This window comes from Marmota flaviventris, chromosome 3 (assembly GCF_047511675.1).
Source record: "Marmota flaviventris isolate mMarFla1 chromosome 3, mMarFla1.hap1, whole genome shotgun sequence".
Lineage (NCBI taxonomy): Eukaryota > Metazoa > Chordata > Mammalia > Rodentia > Sciuridae > Marmota > Marmota flaviventris.
In genome coordinates, this window is record NC_092500.1 from 71866525 (window position 1) to 71892023 (window position 25499).

The 25499-nt window shown below is 34.2% G+C and overlaps 1 protein-coding gene across 1 annotated transcript in view; it reads right to left on the minus strand.

Annotated features, from left to right (window-relative positions):
* The window catches only part of Tmem117 (transmembrane protein 117), a 484704-nt gene that overhangs the window by 144771 nt on the left and 314434 nt on the right, over positions 1 to 25499 (minus strand). The window contains exon 5 of the mRNA XM_027934218.3: positions 16642 to 16739. Coding sequence (XP_027790019.2) covers positions 16642 to 16739 — 98 coding nt within the window. The remainder of the gene's footprint in view (positions 1 to 16641; positions 16740 to 25499) is intronic.

Genomic DNA, 25499 nt, shown 5'->3' on the forward strand with positions numbered 1-25499 from the left:
TTTAAAACCATCCATGGCTTTCTCTCTTAGGAAAAAAAAATCCACATGTAAAATGATCTAGCCTCTGCCTGCTGTCAACTCCCTCCTCAACCCTAATTTCTGGGCTGTGCATCCTGCCCCAGCCCTACCTGTCAAGCAAGTTTTCTGGATCTTAGGTTCTTCAGCTATAAAAACAGTTAATGTGGAAAGCCATGCAAATTTACTGGTCATCTGCTGTATGGCAGCAACTATGCTGGGCCTTGAGAACAAACATCTGAAAGACATAGTCACTGCCTTCAGCATAAATACAGTTACAGAGCAGCAAAAGCTATCAGGAGGGAAAGCTGAGTGATGTGAAATTAAACATGGTGGAATCTGATGGAGACTGAGAAGGCTTCACAAAGGGGAAAATGCCCCCAAGATCCTTTGTATGTTGTGAGACACTATGGAAATGCAAAGTGAGCAAGGTAGTATCATTGTTTGAATTTAGAAGTATGAGGTTTGTTTTTGTAAGGTCTTTGCTGCCCTAATACAGTATTAGGCAGAATGAGCTGTTTGAATAAGCTGAATTTCTAGCCAATCCTCAAAACCCATTTTGTTCCAACTTGCAAATATTTCTAAAATCTAATAATCCATTTTCTTGCTTTCATAAGTGTAATAGACTAAACATGATTGAATTTTTTTCTTTCATGACTGCATATAATAATGTGCCCCAGGGTCAGGTTTCTGCAAATCAACTTACTGCTGTGACCCTGTAATGCAAATATTGAGTAAGTGGGAGATAGGGCATAACATGTAATGAGCCAAAGGCATCCAAGCCCTAGAAAATATCTTTGTAAAAATCTAAGACATAAGGTTGTTTTTGTATTTTTAACTCTATTGGGAATTAAAGTTAGTTGCTCTGATCTTACTGTGCTTTTTTCAATACAACTGTTAGTTTGCTGGGGTGCCATAAACAAAGTTCTACAGACTGGATGGTGTCAGAAGAAAATAATTTTTCTCAATTCTGGAGGCTAGAAGTCTGAGATCAGGGGTTGATTTCTTCTAAAGCCTCTCTCCTTGGTTTATGGATAACTGTCTTTTCTCTGTCTTCATATGGTTTTTACTGGATATATGTGTCCTAATTTCCTTTGCTTATAAGGACACAGTCATACTTCATTAAAGCCCACGCTAATAGCCTCATTTTAATTACCTCTTTAAAGTCCCTATTTCAAATTTAGTCACATTTTGATATACTGGGTGTTAAGTTTTCAATATATGAATTTTGAGAGAACATATTCAGTCCAAAACAATATGTACATTATACATAAATAATTACATGAATTGTACATATATTATATACACATACGCACACATGCAGGCACATACACACAAATACAGAGAGGAGGAGAGAGTTGGAGTGTGAGATGAACCCTCCCTACTCCAGGATAAAGGAAACCTAATATTAAACCCAGGGAGCATGCTGGTTAATGGCTTTAGAAAGAGATAAATCTTGCACCCCACAAAGATGTATGAGTTAATGGTGATCCACATATAGGACAAAGGTCTAATAAGAGTATACATTTTCATTTACATAAGCATAAGGTGATGTTCACCCCATGACAAAATCAACTAAAGATGCATTTCTCAGTGTCCCTGTTAAGTGGTAAATACCCATAATTAATTCTATCACTATGCTAGTTTAAGGCTATTTCCAATGACATCCTTCTCTGCCCTCCTCATCCTATTCTTATCCAGAGAGACCACTTCTCAGTCTGAAGCCAACTTACAGGGAGGAAATGATTGGTGACTTAGCAGACCATAAAAGTGAAGCAATAAGGAAAACATCTGAATACACATTGGTGGTAATTCTAACTGACTCTAGATAATTTTGATGATTCTCCCAAAGAAGAAAGATGCTTTTCTCAAGGGGATACATTAACTTTTCTTTTCTTAAACATTTGGACCACCATGTAAATGTAGAGTCTGTTTATGTGACTTAAGTTAGATAAACTGGAATTTCTTACTGTATACAAAAGCAACAATATCTACCTCAATGGGCTTTAAAAAGTGTGGTAATATATTTAAAGCCCCACCCTTAGTAGAGAGTTCAGAGATGTTAGTACCCTTCCTCCTTCCCCAATCCAGTCTAATAACTTAAACCCACTGTCAGAACAAATCTATTAAACACATTCCTAGAGGGCAGAAAATTATGGGTAGCTTAACCAAAGTCTTCTATAGTCTTATATAGTATAGGATGGGTGCACAGCAAGTGGTGATGCTAGGTGTCCAGTTCATTAAACTCCGAGACTTGAATTTTTCACTACCACATCTGGCACAGCAAAAGTGAAGATGTTTCCATACTAAATTGCCTTAATAGAAATAAATAATGAATATCTTCCTATAAAATAGCTGTAAAATCAGAATTCAGTGGAAGAATATATGATTTCATATACACACATATGCATTTTATACTAAAAGGAAAAACTCGGCTCATTTTTTCAAAGGGGAAAAAAACCATACTAAATTGCCTTTGATAGTTTCAACCTTGGCACATTCTGTTCTTTTAATTCCAGAAACTCTGTCACTGCACTATTTTTGCAATGCAACTGGGGTAATTCAACTGTATGCCAAGTACATTTTAATTTAGTTTCATGGCAGTTTTTTGGCCTGTCATTTCCTCTCTGCGATAGTCAAATTCCCTTTCATTAAGTAGTACATTACTTCATGGTATGCTACAAGAGAATCCCAACCAGCTGGATTTTAGAAGTGTGAGGGAAAACCTAGAAGTGTTGTGTTCTCTCTCAATTAGATAAAATATGTAAAGTATTTTCCTTTGAAATATAGTCATTGTTCCTCTTCCTAATCCAAATTGTCCCTACATGGAGATGCACGAAAATTAATAAAATAAAGTAAAATGCAGGATCCAGTGATTCTATCTCACCAAGCCTGCAGGTATGAATAAATCATGCAAATCCAGGAGCACTGAGTTAACCTTCCCACTGCTTATAGAAGGGAAAAGGAGAAGATGCTGCATAGAAGCCTGGTGTTATAGGTGGTTGTTCTACCTGAAGCTTAAAGGACATAATCTTGTGGAGATTGAGAGGAGGGCTGAGTAAAAATTAAACAAAGTGGGCTCTTTGGAAGAACAAAGTTAGGGTGACTTTTAAAAAATTCTCCATTTACCCTACAATGACAGCTGTGCTCACTGATTTATCATAGCATGTCTTATTGTCTCTGGTGGAGTTTAGTTACTAAGAGTATTGAGAAGCAAGATTTGCTTTATAGACAAAGGGGTTGGGGCACCACATTTATGTGGTAGAGGTTCAGAGAGAAAAAAAATGAAGCTCCTAATGATGCCTGTATGCTGATTCATATGCTTTCTAATTCTTGACACTTTGCCAAAAATCTCTTTTCAATTAAGACATTGTTTAAAAATACATTAAAATTATTAACCATTCCTGGATCCCCTTTCTTATAGATGAGGCACAGACAAAGGGGTAGAGAAGAGTTACCAATGGATGTGTAGATTCTAAGGGTTACAGGGTGGGGAAGAATGTTTCACCAAAAAAGAGGAGAGACCAGTAAGTATATAGCACACACCAAGATACCAGAAAGCAGTGGATCCACAGATGGGGGATGGATGACATCCAGGAAATCCTCATTTGGGAAGTTACAAGCCAGTTGGTTGAGAGAGACAATCATATATTTCAGAAACTTCTCTTAGCATTTTTAGTACTCTTGTTGATTATTCATCTGAATTTCTGGTTTTGCACTGGTTTGCTATACAACCTCTCAGTATAGCTGTAGGTTGCTGAGTTAGTTACTAGGATGAAACTACAATACAGATAGTAAGACAGGGCTCTAAAGTTTGGAAAACTCATAGTTTATTTTAAAAATAGAGAACATTTTGGATTAAAAAGTGAGCAGCATATCTTGAAGAGTAATGGAAGTGACAACTTAGAGAAAAGTGGAATATTCTGAATCGTCTTTGTTTTGAAGGAATGCATAAAAATAAATAAATTTTACCTTTGGGAGTAAGAAAGAAACTCCATCAATCATGTATATAAATGGAGGGATCTAGTTCCAAATTAAGGCCTGATAGAAGAAGGTTTAGGTGGGATTGGCAGAATGGAAAGGTTCGATTCATCTACAGAATCATTGGTCCTATAATGCTGAATAAGAAGAGTCCCCAAACTTCATATGGAATGGGGCCTGGAAACTGAGGACTGAAACAAAATTAAGAAAAACATTCTTGAAGCTTTTAGGTTTTTTGTTTGTTTGTTTGTTTGTTTTTGCTTTTTGGTACTGGGGAGTAAACCCAGGGACATTTAACCACCGAGTCACATCCCTGGCCCTTTTAAAATTATTTGGAGAGAGGTCTTGCTAATTTGTTTAGTGCCTCACTAAGTTGCCAAGGCTGGTTTCACCTTGCAATCCTCCTTCCTCAACCTCCCGAGCTGCTAGGATTACAGCTATGCGTCACTGCACCTGGCTTGATTTATGACTTTTCATTGAGGTGCACCCTTCATTATCGTCTCACTTCTTCTTGGATCCAAATTCACCAAAATATGTGATTTACTGTAGCACTCTGAAAAGATTTAGACTCCTAGAAAGCTCAGTATGTGGCATTATAGCATTACTTACCTACAAGACCAGGGCATAAGTATAATGGGTTTAAAGTACATGATAACTCCCACTTTTTAATATCTCAGGGATCCTGTATCAAGAGGCCACCTTGACTTGACCACAGGGTGGAGAGAAGATAGAATGGAAATGATGTAAGAGAAACTCTTGCCCAGGGAAACAAGAAATCTACTGAAAAACCAGACATTTATCCAAAATGGACAGACTTGACCAAATAAGACTGAGTCTTCTGAAAGAGAGGATTTTTAAATGATTTAATTTACTTTTTAATTGACACATGTATATATTTATGGGGCACCACATGATGTTTCAACACATGTCTACCTTATGTAATGTCCCAGTTCTATCTCCTCAAACATTCACCATTTCTTTGTAGTGAAAATATTCAAAATTCTTTCTTCTAGCTTTTTTTGAAATATGTAGGCTGTTATTATTATCGATGAGTCAATCTCCTGTGCAATGTAGACAAAAAAACCTCATTAATTAGTGACTTAAAATGTTCTGATGATTCACCACATCCAACACCCTAGCAACAAAGGAGTGTGCTCATAACTAAGACATGAACCGTTATAGATCATAAAAATATTCTAATGGATTTATTGTATATTCATAAATATACACATACATAACATATATATGTACATGTATACATATACTTGAGATATCACTAAAATGAAAGAAAAACAGTATCAGTAAAAAAATTCATAGTTAGAAATCTATTCTAAGGTTGTCACACTGGTGACATGAAGACTATGATTGCTGCAGCCTTGAGGTCTTAGCACAAGTAGGCAACAACAAAATCTCCTGCATAAACAGCTAATAGTTCCTCATTAATTTGGGAGAAGACCCCTCAGATTATCAGAGAAGGGGATATATAAGATTATCTTTTCTCTTTCTGTTTTTGCACTCTTCCTTTTATTCTGACATGATAAGATGCTCCAGGATCATCTGTATTTTCAGCCACATCTTAGAATTAGTCATTTCCCAGCATTCCTGGTTCCTTTAATTGGAGATTGGTATTATACACCAAGATCTGGGCACTAGATGTGCTCATTGCCACTAAGGAGTGATCCTGTATATGCCCTCTCCATAGAAAAAGCAAAGTAATGCTGTCATGCTTAATAATGTGGATATGTTCTGAGAAATGTATCATTTGGTAATTTCATCATTGTATGAACATCATAGCATGTACTTATAGAAATTTAAATGGTTTAGCCTACTACCTGCTTAGCCTATTGCTCCTAGGCTACAAAACAACACAGCACGTTACTATACTGGATACCATAGGCAATTGTAACACAATTGTAAATATTTGTGTATCTAAACGTAATTAAACATACAAAAGTACAATAAAATATCAGGTAGAAGAAAAATTTTAACTCCATTATAATCTTATGGAACCATCATTGTATATGTGGCCTGTAATTAACTGAAATGTCATTATGTGGTGCATGATGGTACCTATACCTACAAACATCTAAGATTATTTTTGCATCTGTCCATCTGTCTATATATGACTTCATATTGATGTCTCTCACTGTAATCCAATTCCACATTGTTCATTATAGCCTTGCTTATCTGCAACAATATGACAAACCTTCAATAGTGATAAAACTGGCTTCTATCATCCATTATGCATTTACCGATTGATCAATACCAGTATATACAGGTTTTAGCATTTGGGTAACTATGAACAAAATGCCTAACAAGAAAAACTTGGAGGATAAAAAACTTATTTCAGACCTGTGGTTTCAGAGGTCTCATTCAATTTCATTGTTCTGGGCTCAAGGTGAGGTAGAATAGCATGGGAGAAGTGCCTATCAAAGAAAAGTCACTCAGATTCTGGTAGGGTCTGGAGAGAGAGAGAGAGAGAGAGAGAGAGAGAGAGAGAGAGAGAGAGAGAAAGGAAACACTTCAAGGGCAAAATCTCCAGTGCTCCACCTCTTGCAGCCATGCCCTATCTGCTTATAGTTACCATCTATTTAGTCCATTCATACTAGGACAAACTGAATAGATTATAGCTATTATAAACTAACCATGTCCCTTTCCTGCATCATACAGGAGCTTCTGGGGACACCTTCAAAGAACCATAACAATATATAAAGCAGGCTCACAAGTATTAACTGATACCTACATCAGAAATCACTCTACCAGTTAAAATATGGTTGTTTATCTAATTTATCTTGTTTTCAGTCTTTCACTTCCATATCAAAACATCATTTTCTAAAGTTAACTACAAAAGCATCTTTCCCCCCCCCCCTACCTCCAGTCCCATTGCAAAGCACAGATTCTATTGGCTGGATAGTGTTCATAGAATGGGCATGCTCAAACTAACTCAACATTTCCTTAGGATGTTACTTTGAGTTGATTTAATCATTATTCTAAGTACTACATGTCTATCCAAATATATAGGTAAACTTAGATATGAAATAGGTTATGTAGAATTATAGAATTATAGAACAAAAAAACTTTGACTATCATCTAATCTAAAAACTTCTGAGACATTCCCTGACACTGGTTTTCTGTAAGACCACTGAAATCACTATTTTCAAAGGCAAAGTGCCTTCTTTAATTACCTATAATGTTTAATATCTCCTTAGTGTTTCCTAGTAAAAATGCTGGGGTTTTGTTGCAGTTGTTATTGTCAACATTTAAGACATCAATGAAATCTTTATTTTTAATCTTAAAAATGTGTTTTAAAGAAATTAAGTCCTTGAAAACCCTGAATATAAACCAAACAAGAAAAATATCAGTTGGCTTTTCATATGTGAACTTAAGTAAAGCTTCTGTTAATACATCACATTTTATTGGCATATTAAACTACATATTGTACATCTTTTTTCTCACCTAATTCCTATAATCGAGAGAAAATGATATACAATTACATCAAGTTAAACTGTGCAGAATGCTTTGATTATTACTACTGTCTTCCAAGAGCTGTTACCTCAATACATCCAGTTATCAGCAAATCCTTTTAGTTTGAATTTATTGATTTTTTAAACAAATAAACAGAAAAAGAATATATGGAGGCAATATGGTACAGCAGAAAGACTATTAGACTTGGATTCTGTAGCTCTGAGAGTTTGTTGCCCATAGGAACAATAATTAATTTTGTGACCTTGAGCAAATCACTTACTGTTATTTCAATTTCTTTGGCAATAATACAAAGTTACTGGAACATAAGCAGAAAAACTCCAAAGATTCTTGGATTTCATGTCTTTCTTTAGCTAACCTACATTCATTTTCAAGAAGAAAGAAAAGTTATAGTGAACATACACATTTAAAATATGAACAATAGTGGTTGAAGGTGTTAAATAAATGAAGCTGTTCCCTGTAGTATTTGCAGGCTTTGAGATCAACTTGCTATCACTCAACTCTCAGCTTTGTTGATCACCAGCTGTGCAACCTCAGCCAAAGGTTTTTGTTCTTAAAATACAGCTAGTAACAGTATTACCTTGTAGGGTAGTAGTGAAGATTAAATGAAACAGTGACTATGAAGAACCCAGTACTGGAGACACAAAGCATTCACTAAATGGCATTTGTTCTGGAACAGGATTATAGAATAATTCAATAGAGAGGTAATAATGACTGGTAGTTGATATGTCTGATATGACTGACAGGTTAAATGTCTATGTCTAAATAAAACAATCCTGATTTCTTTTTTTGTTTCTGTTTTTCTTGTTCAATTGCTCTGGCTTGGATTTCCCAATAATATATTGAATGCAAGTGTGAAGAATGGGCACCCTTGCCTGGTTTAGAAGAAAATCTTTCAGTTTTTCACTGTTAAATATGATTTTGGTTAAGGGATTTTCATAAATGGTCTGTGTTATGTTGAAGTACATTCCTTCTATACTTAGTTTGTTAAGAATATTTTCATGAAAAAAGGGTTAAATTTAATCAGATGCTTTTCCTGCATCTATTGTGATGATCATGTGACTTTCCTTCATTCTGTTAATGTGTTGTAATTACATTGATTAATTTGCATATGTTGAACCATCCTTACCGCCCAGGAATAAATCCCACTTGGTTATGGTACATGATCCTTTTAATGTGCTGCTGTGTTAGGTTTCCTAGGTATTTTTGAGGATTTTGCATCTTTGTTCACAGGGTATGTGCTCTTGTTCAGTGTTGCCTGACAGGTATAATGCTTAACACCATCAACATATATAATTACAAATGAATAAACAAGGCAAGCTTGCCCTTTTCTCTGACCCATAAAAGCTCTCCTAGTTTATACATGAAGACATTGTTTTCTGTTTGGTTTCTGATATGTGAGTCACTCATATGCCAGGTATTATAAACAGTTTTTATTTAAGCTTCATAAGAATAAACTACAGAGTGACTCATCTGATTTGTGACACCTGCCTTAAATAGAATTTACCTCTGCTTTGTCATAAAACTTCCTAGATAAAAAACAAGTATCAAAGCATCTCTATCTTCAACACAGTTAATGTATTATCACTTCTTTTAAAGACAGAAGGCACTCACAGAGGGAACTGTGACCAGTGGTGAAAATGTAGGAAAATGATATTCTGAAAACAAGAGTGGACATTATATAACCACCACTGCTGTGGGAAATGCATACTAAATCTGGGTGATGGCAACCGTCTGATCCCAGAAAGACTGATCATTGATGGGTACTGTCACCAGTCATAACATGTCCTGGATAAACCTTCCTCTGCACTCTGTAGCTCTCTTAATTTTAATCCCTGACTCACAAAACAAATAATGATTTATCTGTACCTGATCACAGTAAATGAGTTGCCTTGTAGAGGACACCAGAATATTAGTTACTAGCAATTCTAATTTGAAAACCAATCAATTCTAAGTTTCCAACAATGACTAATGTAGCACAAAATTGAGCATATGGATTGCCAATCTCAGAACCAGATCTGAACCATTGTGAGTCATAGGCCCTAAGCAACCAGCTGTATCTTCAGAACATTTATTGTTCTCCCACTAAATTTGCCAAATAGCTGATGGACACATATGATCCAGATGAATTAAACAAAGGATGACAACTACTCTGATGCAATTCTCCCCTGAGCAGAAAATCTTAATTTAAACAAGCAGATCTTAATCAAAAAACACAAAACTAAACATTTTTTATAAAAGGAAGACTCTTATGACTGCAAAAGACATTATTGTTATAATAACATCTTTCTCAATAAGGAACTTGCATAGTGGTCACAGTAAATATTTGCAAAATGAAGATACATACCTCAAAGTATTTCACTTAGACACTGGAAGATGTGAGTAAATAGCAAGAGTGAAAATATCTGCACTTTCTAACAGGTCAAGTTATAGTAATATTTGAAGTTTTATTTTGTGTGGAAGACTAGCATTGTTAGAGTATAAGAAACAATAGAAGAGATCAGGGCATAAATTATGGAAAAGAATGAAAGCATAGGCAGAGATTTCCTGTACTGCTGAAATGGGTCAAGTGGCTATCCAAACTTAAATATTGCTTTCTCTCTTCTGAAATTTATTGTTTTTATTTTGAATTCATGCATTTATACTATTATGTATTAACTCAGGGACCTTTGAAAACACAACCTGTATTTTAGAAACATAATAAATATGACTGAGGTCTCCTTGAACAGAAGAGTATTCCATTCAACCAGCAAATTTAAGATTGAAGAGAATAACTGTATTCTCCAAAAACTACTATAGAAACTATGCAGTATCTCAAAGACTTTATTCAGGGGATTTTCTTTCAATGAACCATAAATCCAGTATTATTCTTGGACTCAATGTACCTATTCCAGACTTTAGCAGTTGGAATAAAGGCCTATAATAGGGGGTCCTATTCAAGCAAATTAGGATTAACATTATTTCTCTTTTAAACTTCACTCACCTTTGAGAAATAAAGACATAATCTCTAAGACAAAAATTTTCAGGGTCATTAGGAGAATGATCTTGTAGCACTATGGTTGTACAAATCTCAGTATTTTAATGGACTTTCTACTTGTAAGTAGAGGACATAATTTAAGATCAAATTGATTTTTTAAAGTACTGAAAATAAATGCCTAAAGTTTTTCATTAAAGAACTCACAAATTTTATGAATCTTATGAAGCACCCGTTAATTTCAAAATCAAAATGCTTTTAAATGATCTATCATTTTATTATTTTCAATGAAGTCCTCTGTATTAGGCACTGTGCCATGTCCTAAGGGCATGTTAAATAAAATATTTTTCTTGTTTACATTAGTATGACAAAGGTAGAAATAAGTAAAAAGCTAATCATTATTTTTACTTTAATATATTCCTTCAAACTAGTAAAGGAATTTTAGTTTAAAATCTTATGCACTATTTATTCTCAATCGTCCGACAAAAAAATGAAGACTACACAAATAACAAATTTCACCACAGAAATTATAGATGTTTTAATTCAATGCTTATGCAGCAAATATTCAAATTCACGGTTTTTTGACAAAAAAAATGGACGTGCTCTGGATAAGGCAAATCAATAAGTAGCAAAACCAGTAAGTAACTTTTTTCCTTGGGAATATTCATTTCTAAATATATATATATATTATATATGTCTTTCCAATCTCTTTTTTTGCCTTTGGGCTACACTCAGTGTTTCCAATTGCTCCTCTCCTAATCATAACTTGACCTAGGACAAGTCTAACATCTGTGAGCAATGTTCCAGAAAAATACCATAGACTTATTTTCTACCTGTTCTTAACTAAAAGAGCATTACAGGATTTATCCTAGCAGGTCTTTTCTCTTACTCTATGCCTACTCACATTTCTTTTTAATGCCATGTAGATAACCTTTGTATTGAAGATAGAAGTATAAAATGAAATAGAACTTTTGCTATATTTCTGCCTTAGACTTCATTCCAGAGCTTCATATCTGCATATAAAACTGTTTATTGAATTTTTCCACAAGCCAGCTCATGCTCAACATATTCTGTTGTTCATTATGCCCCATACCTAAGATTTACTTCTTTACCACTACCTCCTCTCTCTGTGAACAGTGTAATCATCCATTGAGTGGCTAAAGCCTAAACAGCCAATGCTACTCTTGATTTCTCCCTCTTCCATGCTGCACATACCTAACCTATCCCTGTGTCTCCTCCTGTCTGGCTCCTACTTATCCTAAGATGACACTTCAGCTTTACAAACGAATACCTGGATCTTGCTTAGCCCCACAGCACAGCACCCACTCCCATGGCTAATACTGTATATCTCTCTCTTTTTATTTTTATTTTTTTTAGTTGTAGAGGGACACATTATTTTTTATTTATTTATTTTATATTGTGCTGGTGCTCAAACCCAGTGCCTCTCATGTGCTAAGTACATGCTACCGCTGAGCTATAGCCCCCCAACCCCTCCTCTCTCTCTCTCTCTCTCTCTCTCTCTCTCTCTCTCTCTCTGTCTCTCTCAGTGTGTGTGTGTGTTTGTGTGTCTGTGTCTGTCTGTCTGTGTGTATTTTTCATTCTGAAAATTACTCTGTCAAAGTCCTTATTTTGTCTTTCAAAGTTGTATTCTCAGCACCATGGACAGTGCCATGTCCTGGCAACAATGAAATTACTACACAGAGCACTGAGTAGTCAAGCCAGAATTGAAAGCTAGGCAGGTGGCTCGAAAGGTTGTACTGCTAACCACTATTCTACAATGTACTCAGCATTTAATAAGTATTTATTTAAATAAGTCAATAAAATCATGGTTATTCTTAACTCAGCAATATTAAATCAACAATGACACTGGGTTGAGTAAATGCTCAGGCATAAGTATAGGATTGAGAGTTAAATCTCTCAAGCATAAATATGGTTTATTTTTTAATGAAAATCTTCATAAAATACAACATAATAATACAGCATCAATCATCTTTTTATCAAAATGTAGTACTCTTATGTCTGGTGAGAAAATCAGTTGAAGCATATCCTTGAACCTTGCTGTAGAAGGTCCAAAACAGCACACTTAAATTAGAACCTGCTAACTTAGTACCATGTTAAAAGTTACAATAGCTAATTTACTAGGTAAATTTATCAAATTGTGACCAAAATTGTTCTGTTTTTCCTCAATTACATAGGCACCTTTTAATCAAGGATGAACAACTGCCTAAAGAGACATGTTGAGAAAGGATTGTGCAGAGTATATTGCATTTTAATTAGTACCTCCTCCACTATGAAGTGGAGATATACAACACTTTTCTGGTTAAAATTTAGTCACAGAATTTACAAGTTTGATACAAAATTAAAAGTAATTTCTTTTTGTACCATTTAACATGAAAATCCTTCTATAGCATCCCTAATTGATGATTATCTAGGTTTTGCATAAAAGTTCTGGTGAGGGATTCATGAGAAGTTCACTGAGAAGTTCATGTTGTTTTAGGGAATCCTTTCTGTATGACTTACATTCTACAGTCCATATTTTTCCCTCTGGAGCAAAATAGTACAATATTATTTTCTGGTCATCATTTTAGTCTTACAATAGAAAATATTAGAGCTGAAAGAGCCTTCATAGTATAATAAAATGTATCATTTTACAAAAAAGAAAAGGAAAAGAAAATTAAAAGGAAATCGAAATCTAAAGTAGTCATACAGGTTATACAATCAGATATTAGCAGAGTTGTAACTAAAATTCTGCCTGACGTTTTCCCTGAATCTTAGATGTTTTTATTTATTATATTTTTTATTAGCATATTAGTCTCCTACAGCATGAGTAATGCAACTTAAACTAATAACTGTTTCTTGTTAAACTCTTATCTGGTCAAAATTAAGTGACTAAGTGCCTTTTGCTAGACATTTAAAAGTATGATATTAAAAGGAAAAAATATTGTTCATTTGCAATATCTAATAATCCCCAAATCTCAGAGGTTTAACATTCATTCACACTGTATGCTCACTGAGTTGCTAAGGATGCTTGATTTATTCTGCATTTTTTCAGCTAGACCCAAGCACCCACAGTAACTACCAACCAAAGAACTTTTATAAACATTTTCCTTGGTCAAAGCAAAGCACATAATCAGTAGGAGCAGAGAAGTAGAATCCTCTCATGTGTCTGGAGAAACAATAGATCCTCCAATTTCTTCTTCTGCTAATCACTCTACTAATAAAAATAAAAGAGTGTCTCTTATTTTAAAAAATAATAAACCAAGTCTTTGGGAAATATCATCCCAAGATGCTTCCCATCAGAAACACACCAATGATGTCTCTGGAGAAAAAAAAATAAAACAGGAAGAGAGAGGATAACATGAGTATCATATCACTTGTTCTTTGTTTATGTGTTTCTTTACTTTAGGCATAAGTCAGTGAAAACAGTAGTTGTTAGTCCCTCTGAAAAATAGAAGAGCAATTGCATAAGATTTAGATTCTTACATCTTTGTCTATTTAATCATCAAAAGGGCTGGTGAAAGTGCTTTGGAAAAGATTTATGAATATTCCTTCTTTATCATTTAATATTTTCAAATGCAGCTATAATCAGGTCTCCTCCCAGTATGAAAGCCTCAGTGTTATAGCAGTTTCATCTTTGCACAACTACAGAGATAAATTGAAGCACTTCATTCAATGTAGAGATATCTAACACTAAGAGTCAAGAAAGAAAACACCTCCACAGTTGCAAATGATATAGTTTCTGACAGGCACTTGTGAGTTAAAGGAGCTATACAAGGTAAGAGGTAAATTCACTAGAACAAATTGCACATCGAACAAACTGCAATGTTGTTCAAACTGCTGCACATAATCACACTGCAACTCATGAAAGATTTCCTTTGCAAAATTTCTTCTCTAAAATATACTTTTTTCATACTAATTTATCTTTATTAATTAGAGCAAAATCAAAAGAAAATACCTCTTTTTGAGTGGGTGACATGTAGTATGCAAATACTTTCTTTAACTGAATCTAGAGTCTTTCCAATGATTTCTGTATTTTTATCTCTTAAGATTAAAAAGAAAACAAATGCCCTTTATATACATTAAATCCCTTTTATCTAAAGAGTGTGAACAAAAGGGAAGATATCTTTGCTTCTCACATCATTCCCATTTTGAACTGTTGCGTCAGATTTTCCTTTTTTTCAAATTATGAATACTGTTGTCAAGACAGTCTAAACAAAAATGGAAAAATATATTTAAAGTTAAATTTAAATATGTTTCTTTAATTATTTTGTGCTTTTTATGATTTGAAATACTACTTTGAATAAAACAGTGAAAGACTCTCAAATATATTATCTATTTATTAATTTACAGAAACAGTGACTATAAAAATAAGTGTGAATTTTAGTTTGCTCTCCATTGGAGAATATTATCCATTTGCCAGTGACTATAATTATTATTTTAAACCACTTAGACTACACTTTACCCATTGAGGGTATGTTATCATACATGCTCAAAACAAACCCATTTGTATGAGACAGATGATATATAAGCTTGAGTAACAATGTTCAAGGAAAAATTTACTGGGGTGCTTCAGGAAATATCTAGCATGATTTTTCTCTCTTCTGAAATAGCTATTGTGATTAAGAATAGCTAATGATAACAATCACAGAAGCCTTCTAATTACTATATTCATGGCTTACCTTTGCAAATATTATATGGGTGACTTTGGTAAGTGGTAGCAGCAGTCATCAAGATGCTGACTTTGAAGATATATTAACTAATACAGAATACGTATAGACATAGTAAATGGGTATTGTTTTAAGAGAGATGATCCATAAATGCTATTAGTCTCTCCCCTTTCAAACTATGATTTTTCAAACCCTGCATTGAATTCTGTAGGGTACAAGAAATCCCAGAATCTCATGGTTTTAGTTAGCACAAGAATGAAAAATAAACAAGATGTTTGGAAATTTGCACACCAAGCAGGCTATTACAATGATTAATGGTATCAGAGACCTATTCCTATAATAACAGTACGTCGTACTTTATAGGGTTGTCAGGATTAAATGAGTAAACATATAGAATGTCAAGTCTTTAGCCGAGTGCTTGGAGCAAAACATATCCTCAATAAATATTTGCTATAATTATTATATATTATTCACACAAGGTACATGAGGAGCTAACAAACAGGAAAATATATGAAGGTTAAATAGCACCAGAAAAAATAGGCCACTCTTGACTTATAGGGACAAGGTGTGAATAAACATTTACAAGATTATATTCATTTTCGCATTATTGAAAAACCCACTTCTGTTTATCTGTTAAGAATTGAGTTCAAAATGTCATATATCCCTGACAACATTTAATGATAGTGCCAAAGCACAAAATATAATGTAGAGTACTTATTTTCCCCCAAGCACTAGATTACCATGATTTTTGTAGCTTTCATATTAAAAAAGCAAATAAGAAAACAGAATTAAATCTAAGAATAAACAGATTTTTCTTCTCCCATTTCAAAAGGCAGGTGCACAGGCTGGAAATTTCCAGCTCAAGTTATCATCAGTCACATTGCTTTTGAACATTAGCGTACATAACTTTCACATATCTGGCAGAACCACTGTGCTGCTGGAGTTACCCCACAGACAGGTGAAATCACCCCTCTTTGTGTCTTGAGATAGCTATCTTTTCTATTTTAATGTGTCCAAATACACATAAATAATAGTGACTCTACAAAAACAAAATCCCATTAAACAGTGGTTGCTTTTTAATTGCAATGATTATGATAAGGCACAAAAGGAAATCATGTGAAGAAGAAACACAAATGGGCCAGATATGATTTGTAAAGGGGTTCCTTCCTTCCTGGAATTACTTTTTCAAATACTGGGCAATTTAGTGTATACAGGAGCTAGTTTTATGTATCAGATTTCACTGATGAAAATTACAGCTTGTTTTTGCTAAGTCAAAAACGTACTTACCTCTGGTCAAGTAATGCATCACTGTATTAGCAAAACTTCTGCCTTATGAATGTGTACATGTAACAGTATATAAGTAGAAATTAACTCATCAAATAATTAGGATAATGATTTTAATTGGGCATGGTAGCATCTCTAGATAGAACTCTATATATCTAGGAAAAGATTACATCCTACCCATGGTTTTATAAATGAGGCAAGGCAGAAACAAAGAATATAAATAAAACAATTTCTTACCAGAATAAAATGATCCTAACATTTCCTTTCTTCCAGAAAGCTCTTGCAGATTTTCCCCAATCAGGATAGGGTTTGTCCTGCAGCATCATATCAGTGACCTGAAACAATGACAGGAACTTGTTTAACACTTTCAGAAATCACAATCTGAATATTCAGCCCATAATTTACATTCTAGTGAGATAGAATATGTACATATTTTAACATTAGGATATGTGAAGAGATAAAAATTAGAATATATTTCATTAAATTAAAAATTTTAATAGCTTTTTTGACTTTACATACTGAATGAGCACATATAAGGTCATTCAGCATGTCAAATATTGAGACCATTTTTTTACAAGTCAATTAAAATTACCTTTGATATAAACCACCTTTAAATATCAATATCTCCATAGAAACAAACATATATAACAAAGAAAACACTACATTCTTTTTAAATTTGTCTAAATTAGAAACTTCAAAATCCAAATAATTCCTGATGTGCCTAGATTTTTAGCTATACTATTAGTCAAAATATTACCTTCTCTTTTTCTCTTTCTTTTATCATATAATTGTATGTGCAGTACAGTGTTTAATATTCAGTTTGATGCTATGCTTATTCTAATTAGCTAGCATTCTCCCATCCACAATTTTATGCCTTCTTCCAAAAATATTCCTCCTCTCTTCCCACATGCAGAGACGGTGCCCATCCTCTGAGGTCTACATCAAGTCCTGTTACCACCATGATATCTTCACTTTTCTCTGCTGACAGACATCTGCAGTTCTTGAGACACACTTCTCATGTCATATATCATGTTCCATCTTCTATTTTATTTACTTATGTGCATATTTTTTCTCTCTCTACTACACTTTAAAATCTCTAAAGATGATTTAACTTTATCTCCTTTCTAATGTCTATAGAGTCTTTTATATAATAGAATTAAGCATTTACTTAAAGAAGAAATGACAAAATGAATTAGGATATAAATGCTTGTTTTTTAAAGACCCAATAACAAAGTAAATTGCTCATTAGTCAAATCACATATTAATCGTTTCTGCAAATGCCCAATATATCATAAACAGGTAACCTATTATGAAAGTATTTTAAAAGTCTTATGTCAGTGGAAGGTGAATTCTGTTTTTTTTAAAGAAAAATGATGAAAATATGTTTGTCTATGCATACACACACACAAACACATACACACACACACACACACACACCACTCTCCTCCTTTTCCCATAGAATCTGTCCTCCCTTCAAGAAATGAAAACTTTATTTCATTAGCTGTGATTTCTATTAATAACGTTCAAATTCAAACACACAAAAAGATTCAAAATTAAGAAAACTGCACTGGGTATGGTAGCATATGCTTATAACCCAAGCAACTCAGGATACAGAGGCAGGGAGATTGCAAGTTTGAGGTCGGCCTTGGGAACTTAGTGAGACCTTATCTCAAAATAAAAATAAAATGGGTGGAAGATTTAGCTCAATGGTGTAGTAACCCTGGTTAAATTCCCAGACACACACACACACACACACACACACACACACACACACACACCCCAGAATGGAAAAAAAAAGAAAGAAGGAAAAACTCATACAAAATTAGGTATACTGTATTGAGTAATGAAGAATTTTCATTACCCATTAAAGCATACTTTTCTCTTGCCCTTAAAGTCTTAGCATTGCATGTAATTGAAACTTCCAACAAATGGCCTTGAAAGAAGAGAGATTTAATCACTTATGACAGAAGATTGTGAGTCAATGGGGAGTCTTTCTGGATCAGTGACCTTTGGATAGTACTGAGTTTCCCATTGCTACTCAAGCAAGCCCATCTTATTTTGCCACACAGTGTCCAAAAAATTGTCCCTTGAAAATATTCACTGGGATGCCAATCCGAATGGTGTCTAAGAAGCCCAGTTTCCAGGAAAGACTTCAGCTTGATTCTTATTTATTTTCTTTCTCAATGTCATTTCTAAGAACAGAGTTCCCAACATTCTCTCTGTTGATGAGAACTAAAGTTAGTTCACTGTAATTCACTGAGCAACAATGCAGATTTATGCAGTTCTGCCTAACAGTCCTCTAATAATTTTACTTGATGCTTCACTATTGAATCTGAAAACATTCAAGAATCACAGATGGTTTTAATATAAACTCTCAGTTAATTTCTTTGTCAATTGTTTTGATAAATATGAAATGCAACTAATATTAATAATTTTAAAAGGAAAAACACTTGCTTTACTTGTTTTTAAAATGATCTAGTTTATGCATTATTTTCTTTACCTATAATTTCTTCTTGATTCTTTAAAATTATAGTATTTCATTTTCTCACTCAGACTAATGCCCATGGATTGTATTTTCCTCCTAAAGTGATTCATGATATTTATCAAAATGAGAAAGGGAAGACAATAGAATAAAGATTAACCATGAGTCCAGTGAACTATATTATTACTAGAAAGTAAATAAAGATGAAAGTAGAGAAATTTAAATCTTATACATTTGGGGGGCATAAAAGAGTCTTATAACTTCCCTTGAGGAAAGAATTGTTATTCTTTCAAATACAACAATTTCAGCCACTGCTTCTTCATAACCTTGGACAAAAGTTCTTGTGTCAAATATTTTACTAAAACCTCAAGGTTAAGTAAATAAATACTTAATAAATATTTCATGTTTGGCCACATTTGTTAAAGATTTAATGCATTCTGTTCAGCAATATTTATTCTATTCCTGAAAGAGTTTGCATGATAATAAATATTTTCAGGGAACAAAATGATTACTGGGTAGGTTTTATTCCGTTTTCAGTGTTTTCTCCAGGGCACTTTCTGGGAAGTACTTATCATACTTTCTAGAAGGAGGCAATCTGCTGCTGTATGACCAATTATTACAGCAGCATGTTTTGTGAAAATGACATCAAAGATAAAGCATTTTCTCAGGAAAATGGCAAGACAGGGCCAAGACTCATTCTTTCTGATGGCAGGCAGCTGATCTTTTTCACCCCAGCTTCAACTCTTTATTTTAAGTCATATCATAAGATCAATGTCAGGTCACTTGCAGCTAAATTGGCAGTTACAGAGACAGTCATTAAGGGATGCATTCAATAAAGGAAAATCCAATTACCTTCTGCATTAGAGAAATCAAATTCATTTCTTATGTTGGTCAAGGACAATCTTTGTGGGAAAAGATGCAGGAAAGAGAGGCTGAAGGCAATTTTAAAAAGGTTGCTGTGTAGTATAAATACAACACAAACCTGTCGATGCATCTCCCAAAGGGAGATATTAGAATGTGAAATTGCAGGTCTTTCTTTCTATGCAGAGAGAAATTTGTTTCACTCGTTGAATCTCACCATCCTTCCCTTCCCTGCTCCTGTGTGCATACAGCACAGAGCCTCACTGTGGCACTTACCACATCACGCTTTGTTAGGCGGTCTTTCTCAGCATATAAGCTCTTTTAGGGGATTGATATTGTTCAGTCTGAGCAAGAAAATCCATTTTGAGGTTTAAAAGTCAGTAAAGGATTGTAAAAACAATTTATTTCTACAGGCACCTAATTGAAATCTTTGCTCCTCTGTGAGGCGGGCCTGAAAGATGCTTTGGCGACAGTGACAGTGTGAAAACAGCACTGGTGACAGACATGCCTTCCATTCACCATAGAGCTTCATGGATTACCAACTCTTAGGGGTGTGCTCTCCCTGTTAATTGTCGCAGCAACTCTAAGTCATTATTTTCCACCTTTCACCAATGAAGAGAGAGAAGCCAGTGAGATTATGTAATAGCAAAGTCACAAACCTAATGAACTTTTCTGTGTACCATTTGCCAGCCTGGGTTCTAATACAAGCTTCTTCGTCTCCCCAGTTTTTTATTTAAGGCAAGATAATTAACCTCTTTGTACCTCAAGTTCTAATTCGCCATCTAGGAGCATGCAGTATTATTAGCAGGAGTTATATTTCTGCTTCCTCTTCCTCTGTCTTCTTCCCCTCTACCATTCTCTTTTATTTATTGTATTATTTTCCTATTAACTTTCTGACTCTTTGAATATATTTCTGTTTTATTTATCATCTTTAAATGATCTCTTCTCCCTTTATCTATAAAAGATGAGCAAATAAAAATACATTTTTGTACCATATGTCATTGCTATATTGTTAGGGTTTAGGAATATTCTACATCGCATATTTCTTTTAACATTAGTCCTACAATTAAATTGCCTCAATGATCTTTCCCAATATTTCAGCAAGAGTTTGTTCTAGTGCCTGAACTTCATTCCTAATAAATTCTTCAGGAAAGTGTATGAGAAAAATGTTGCATTCAGCCAAGTTGTTTAATTTTTCTACAGTTGACCAGTGGGTAGGATGAATACAAAATTATTGGGCTCACACATTTGCCCTTAGGAATTTCAGGCATTGCTTCACAGTTTTAAGATTGAGTGATGCCAGGAAGAAAACTGGAAATTGATATTATTATTATTATTATTATTATTTTCCATATTTAATGGTGATTTGGTTATCTTGCTTGGATACCCCAATTTTTTTTTATTTTGAGTGTAATAATTTTGCTAAGTTTATTGATTACTCTGTTATTTTTCTGGGCATGGTTTCCCCTTTCATAATAAAGGGAAAATCACCTTTTTCTGGTGATTAAAAATTTCTTTTATTCTTTTAAGTCTTTCTAGAATCCTATTATTAATAATTATTTTTCTTTTTTATTATTGTAATTCTATAATTTAGGGACAACAGCTATGCCTATGCTGGTTTTTCTCTGTCTTCTATATCTACTTTCTTTTTACCTTTAATTTTTCTCATTCAGTCCTGACCCATACTATGGATTTTGAGGTATATCAATTAACATTTGTGAAAATTCCATTTTGACTATTATTTTCTCAGGTTTTTTTTTTTTCATTTCCTCATTTTTTTCACTGAGCCTACCATCTCTTGTTTTACCTTCCCACACCATAATATCTGGGAACATTTTTTTAAAACTTATATTGTAAAGACAATTATTTCACTAATAGTTTTCTAAGTCACGGGGATGTTTTGGGTCACCTTTTTTCTTCACTCTGTGGTAACATTTTTCTACTGGAAGATTTTTCAGCCACTATTGAATTTCCCTGTTATTTTCTTCTTTTTATTCCTAGTAATGAAATCCTTACATTGCTTCTTTGGGGACTGATTGCCATTGAATGATGTCAGTATTTCCTGGACTTGCTCTCTGCAAGAGGTTCATGTTGAGGGGTAGCAAGGCCCATTTTCAGCCAGCACACCCCTCCTCAGCACACCCCAGCACCTACCTGTGAGAACTATCCTCTGTCAACATTGCCTTTGATAGGCACTCAACATGTCTCCTCTTAGCATTGCCTTGAAATGTGGTTGACTGTATTTGACAACCTCCCATAATGGATTGTGCTTAAGAGAGATGTCATTTAGTCTCACTTAAAAGGTAAAACTAGTGTTCTTTATTTTTGTTCTTGGTTTTCTTTTGTTTGACTACCAAAAACTCCCTATTTTAAAACAAAATTCTGTAGTACTGTTTAAAATTATCAATCAGAAGCTTATGTATAATGATAATTTTTTGGCAATTTTGAGGTAATACCACCAAAAATAATTACTCCATCTCTGTAATGTTTTTCTACTTTTAAAATTAGCTATATTTTTATTAATGTCTTCCCCTAATGTAACTTTTTTTTCAAAATATAATTTACAATATGAGATCCTGTAGGAATTTGAACATAGGCCGTTTCAGTTTTTTGGAGAGAGAACTTTGAAGGAAAGCTTCGTCACATATTTAGCTTATGTGGTTACATAAACATTTAGTTAGTTTATCTGACAACACACAAATAAAAATAAAAAGTAGCTAGTGAATGGAATGCTAAGAGTTCTATAATAGCATTTAGTAGGTGGAGTGTTCATCTCATCTCATAAAGATAATAGACAAATGAGATGGCAGACCCAAGAAAGAAATGCAGAGAGAAAACTAGAGAAATAATGATCAAATTGGAATTTCCACAAATGTTAATTGGCATACTCTAGTGGGCCCAGGTTGGTAGTGTCTCCCATCTCTTAAAAACTGCAGAAAAATATGGCACCAGCTATACACAATTTTTATAGACTTCTATAATTATCTTTTAAATGTTTGGGGAATGATCTTGGAGTGTTATCATTGTGAATATTTTCTTTTAGTTCCTTATCCACCTCAGAAAATTGAGATAATTAGTGAATTATTGTTCCCTCACAAAATACTCTCTTCCTGATTTTGTTGCTTACACTTTTATCTGAATTTCATTGAGATTGTTGATGTTTTATATTAATAACCATAATATTATGGTACACATCCATTTTAGAAAAACTCTTTAGATAAAATTACAAGGTAATATTTGTAAGCATGTAAAGAAAATTAAAGCCAAACTTTCAATATCAAAGAACTCATATTTTGGCACATACTTTGAAATTCCTTATGGTGGCTAATTCAGAAATAGAATGGGAAGTTACAGGATTCCCTTTAATTTGTAAGAGCAGACCTTATGTGTAAGGACTTTTGCTTCCCAAAGATGATGATTCAGGAAATATTGATTTATAATAGTTAAAACCAACATCAAAATGAGAGCATCTTCACACACCCAGGCCAAGAGGAAAGACAGCATATCATTATGAATAACAGGAGTACTGACCATAAGCTACATACCATTGGTCACAAACCAGGAAATTTGCCTAACTGGAGAGGAGGAGAGGTGGAGAGCAGGGCTCCAATATTTTTTAAAATTGTGATTTTACTTCCCTGCTTCTAAGTATGTAGACATGAAGTCTGCATTTAAACTATCTCTCAAAATTCCTTCCAACACCATCATAACTGTAGCACAGAGACTAAATGCTTTTAGGGGGCAGGGGATATCTGATTGCTTACAACTTCTAAGCCTCATTTCTCTTTCTTCCCCTTCTAACCATATCTGGGAAAGCTGATAAGGAAACTTTGAGGCTTCTTTCTTTGGCACCAACAGGAAATTCATATCATATATAGAAACTTCTTTCTAGATTTCTCCCCATATGCACCATAAAAATTCCACAACTTTTTTTGTCTCTTGAGCCATGTTCAGACCTGCATGGAAGCTATTGTGCTGAGGAAAGAATTTTCTGATTTCCTATTGGTATAGTGTGACATCATTCGTCTCAACACCCAAACAAAATTTGGGCATGGGTCTATCTTGTTTATATGGAGTGGCTGCAACAATAACAAACCCAACATTGTCATCACAAGTACAGTGTTTTGCAATTTGTTTTGCTGTCTTGTTGGGGATCCCAGCTTTTTATATGGGATAGTGTCATCTTCTGTTACAAACATATTCTCATCACTAAATCATAGTTCAAGAGGCCTCACATAAATTGAGACATTTCTAAAAGATTGTGTTAAGGAAACTTCAATGTAATCCTGAAATTCCAGCCCCATGCATAAAAAACTGCTAATATTTAAATCCTTCCTACAAAGTATAGAGGAAGTAAAAGATCCTAATTCTGGCTAAATAAACCCTGAACATAATGGGAAATTCTATAAAATGCAAGAGATCTTAAGTGGAAGAATTAACCCTGAAAATGCTCCATTACTGCAAGGATTTTATCTGTTTTGTTCACACTCGATCCCCATTATCTAGTGGAGAATCTAGCAGTTATAGGATGTCAGTAAATATCTATTGACTGACTGACTGAATGAATGAATGAATGAATAAATAGATGGACTGTATGAATAAAAGGGAATCAAGAGAAGCACAAAATGCAAAGTAGATAAGTGGGGAAGGCTTGGACAAATGGCACTCCTTTACTGCTCCTTTACAAGGAGCTCCTTTACTGTCCCCATTTAATGTCTCCTTGGCAATTACAGAAGGGATGATGGTTATGGAGGTGGTAGTAGTGATTGTATTACTGACAGTGGTACATGTACAATAGAGCATTCATTTTCCTCCTGATCTTGTTCCTTCTATGCCTGGAAAGGAGATGTTAAGGTGTCAAAAGAAGTATATACAGTCTTTCTTGACTGCTAGCAAAATAAAGAAACCAAATATGATTTTGAACAAGAGGGATATCAAGCCTAAGAGGCGTGACTACTTACATTATCCAACTGAACAATGTATCTCTTTGATTGTGAATTATTTATAGAAGAACTAAATAAGGATATGTATTAATCATAAATTTTAAAAAAGTAGTATGCTTCTGTATGCATTATTTGCAGTGTCATTATATTGTACAACTCAGGAGGGGGATGGTGAGTCATGGTGAATGTGGCCTCTGGGATTGTACGGTGCTAAGTCTGTGCATCTTTATGTGATGGCTCTGTTTTGTATTTTTCTATGCACCCACTTATTTTCCCTTTTGTTCTGCCCTCCCAGATCCCACCACACACACCACACCACATACAAACATGCATATATGATCATTCTTATACAACAGCACTTCCAGCTGAGACAAAGAAAAACCCAAGGTCTAACCAGAAAGAATTACGCATACTCACTGAGAAACATTAGCTGAGTATGCAATTAAGTAAATGGAAACCATGGATTAAAGTTTCCTAAATTACCCAGTGATGCCTTGAATGAATTGCTACAAGAGTATCGGAAAATCACTGGCAAACATCTACTAGTGAGCATTAAACCTGGAATGTATTCTACAGCTTTTCAGAAGCACAACCAGGATTTCATAAGGCATGAATATTAATGCACTTGCTTATTATCTCCAATGATAACCTGCACTGCTTTTGTGATGTATTGCACCTTATTGCTAGATCCCTACTGATTTACAATGCATCATGGACTGTTTTATTATTAACTAAGGAAATTGGGCATGTCTCAGAATATAGAATCATTTAGAGAAAGACACCTGAATCACCTGAACACCAAAATATAC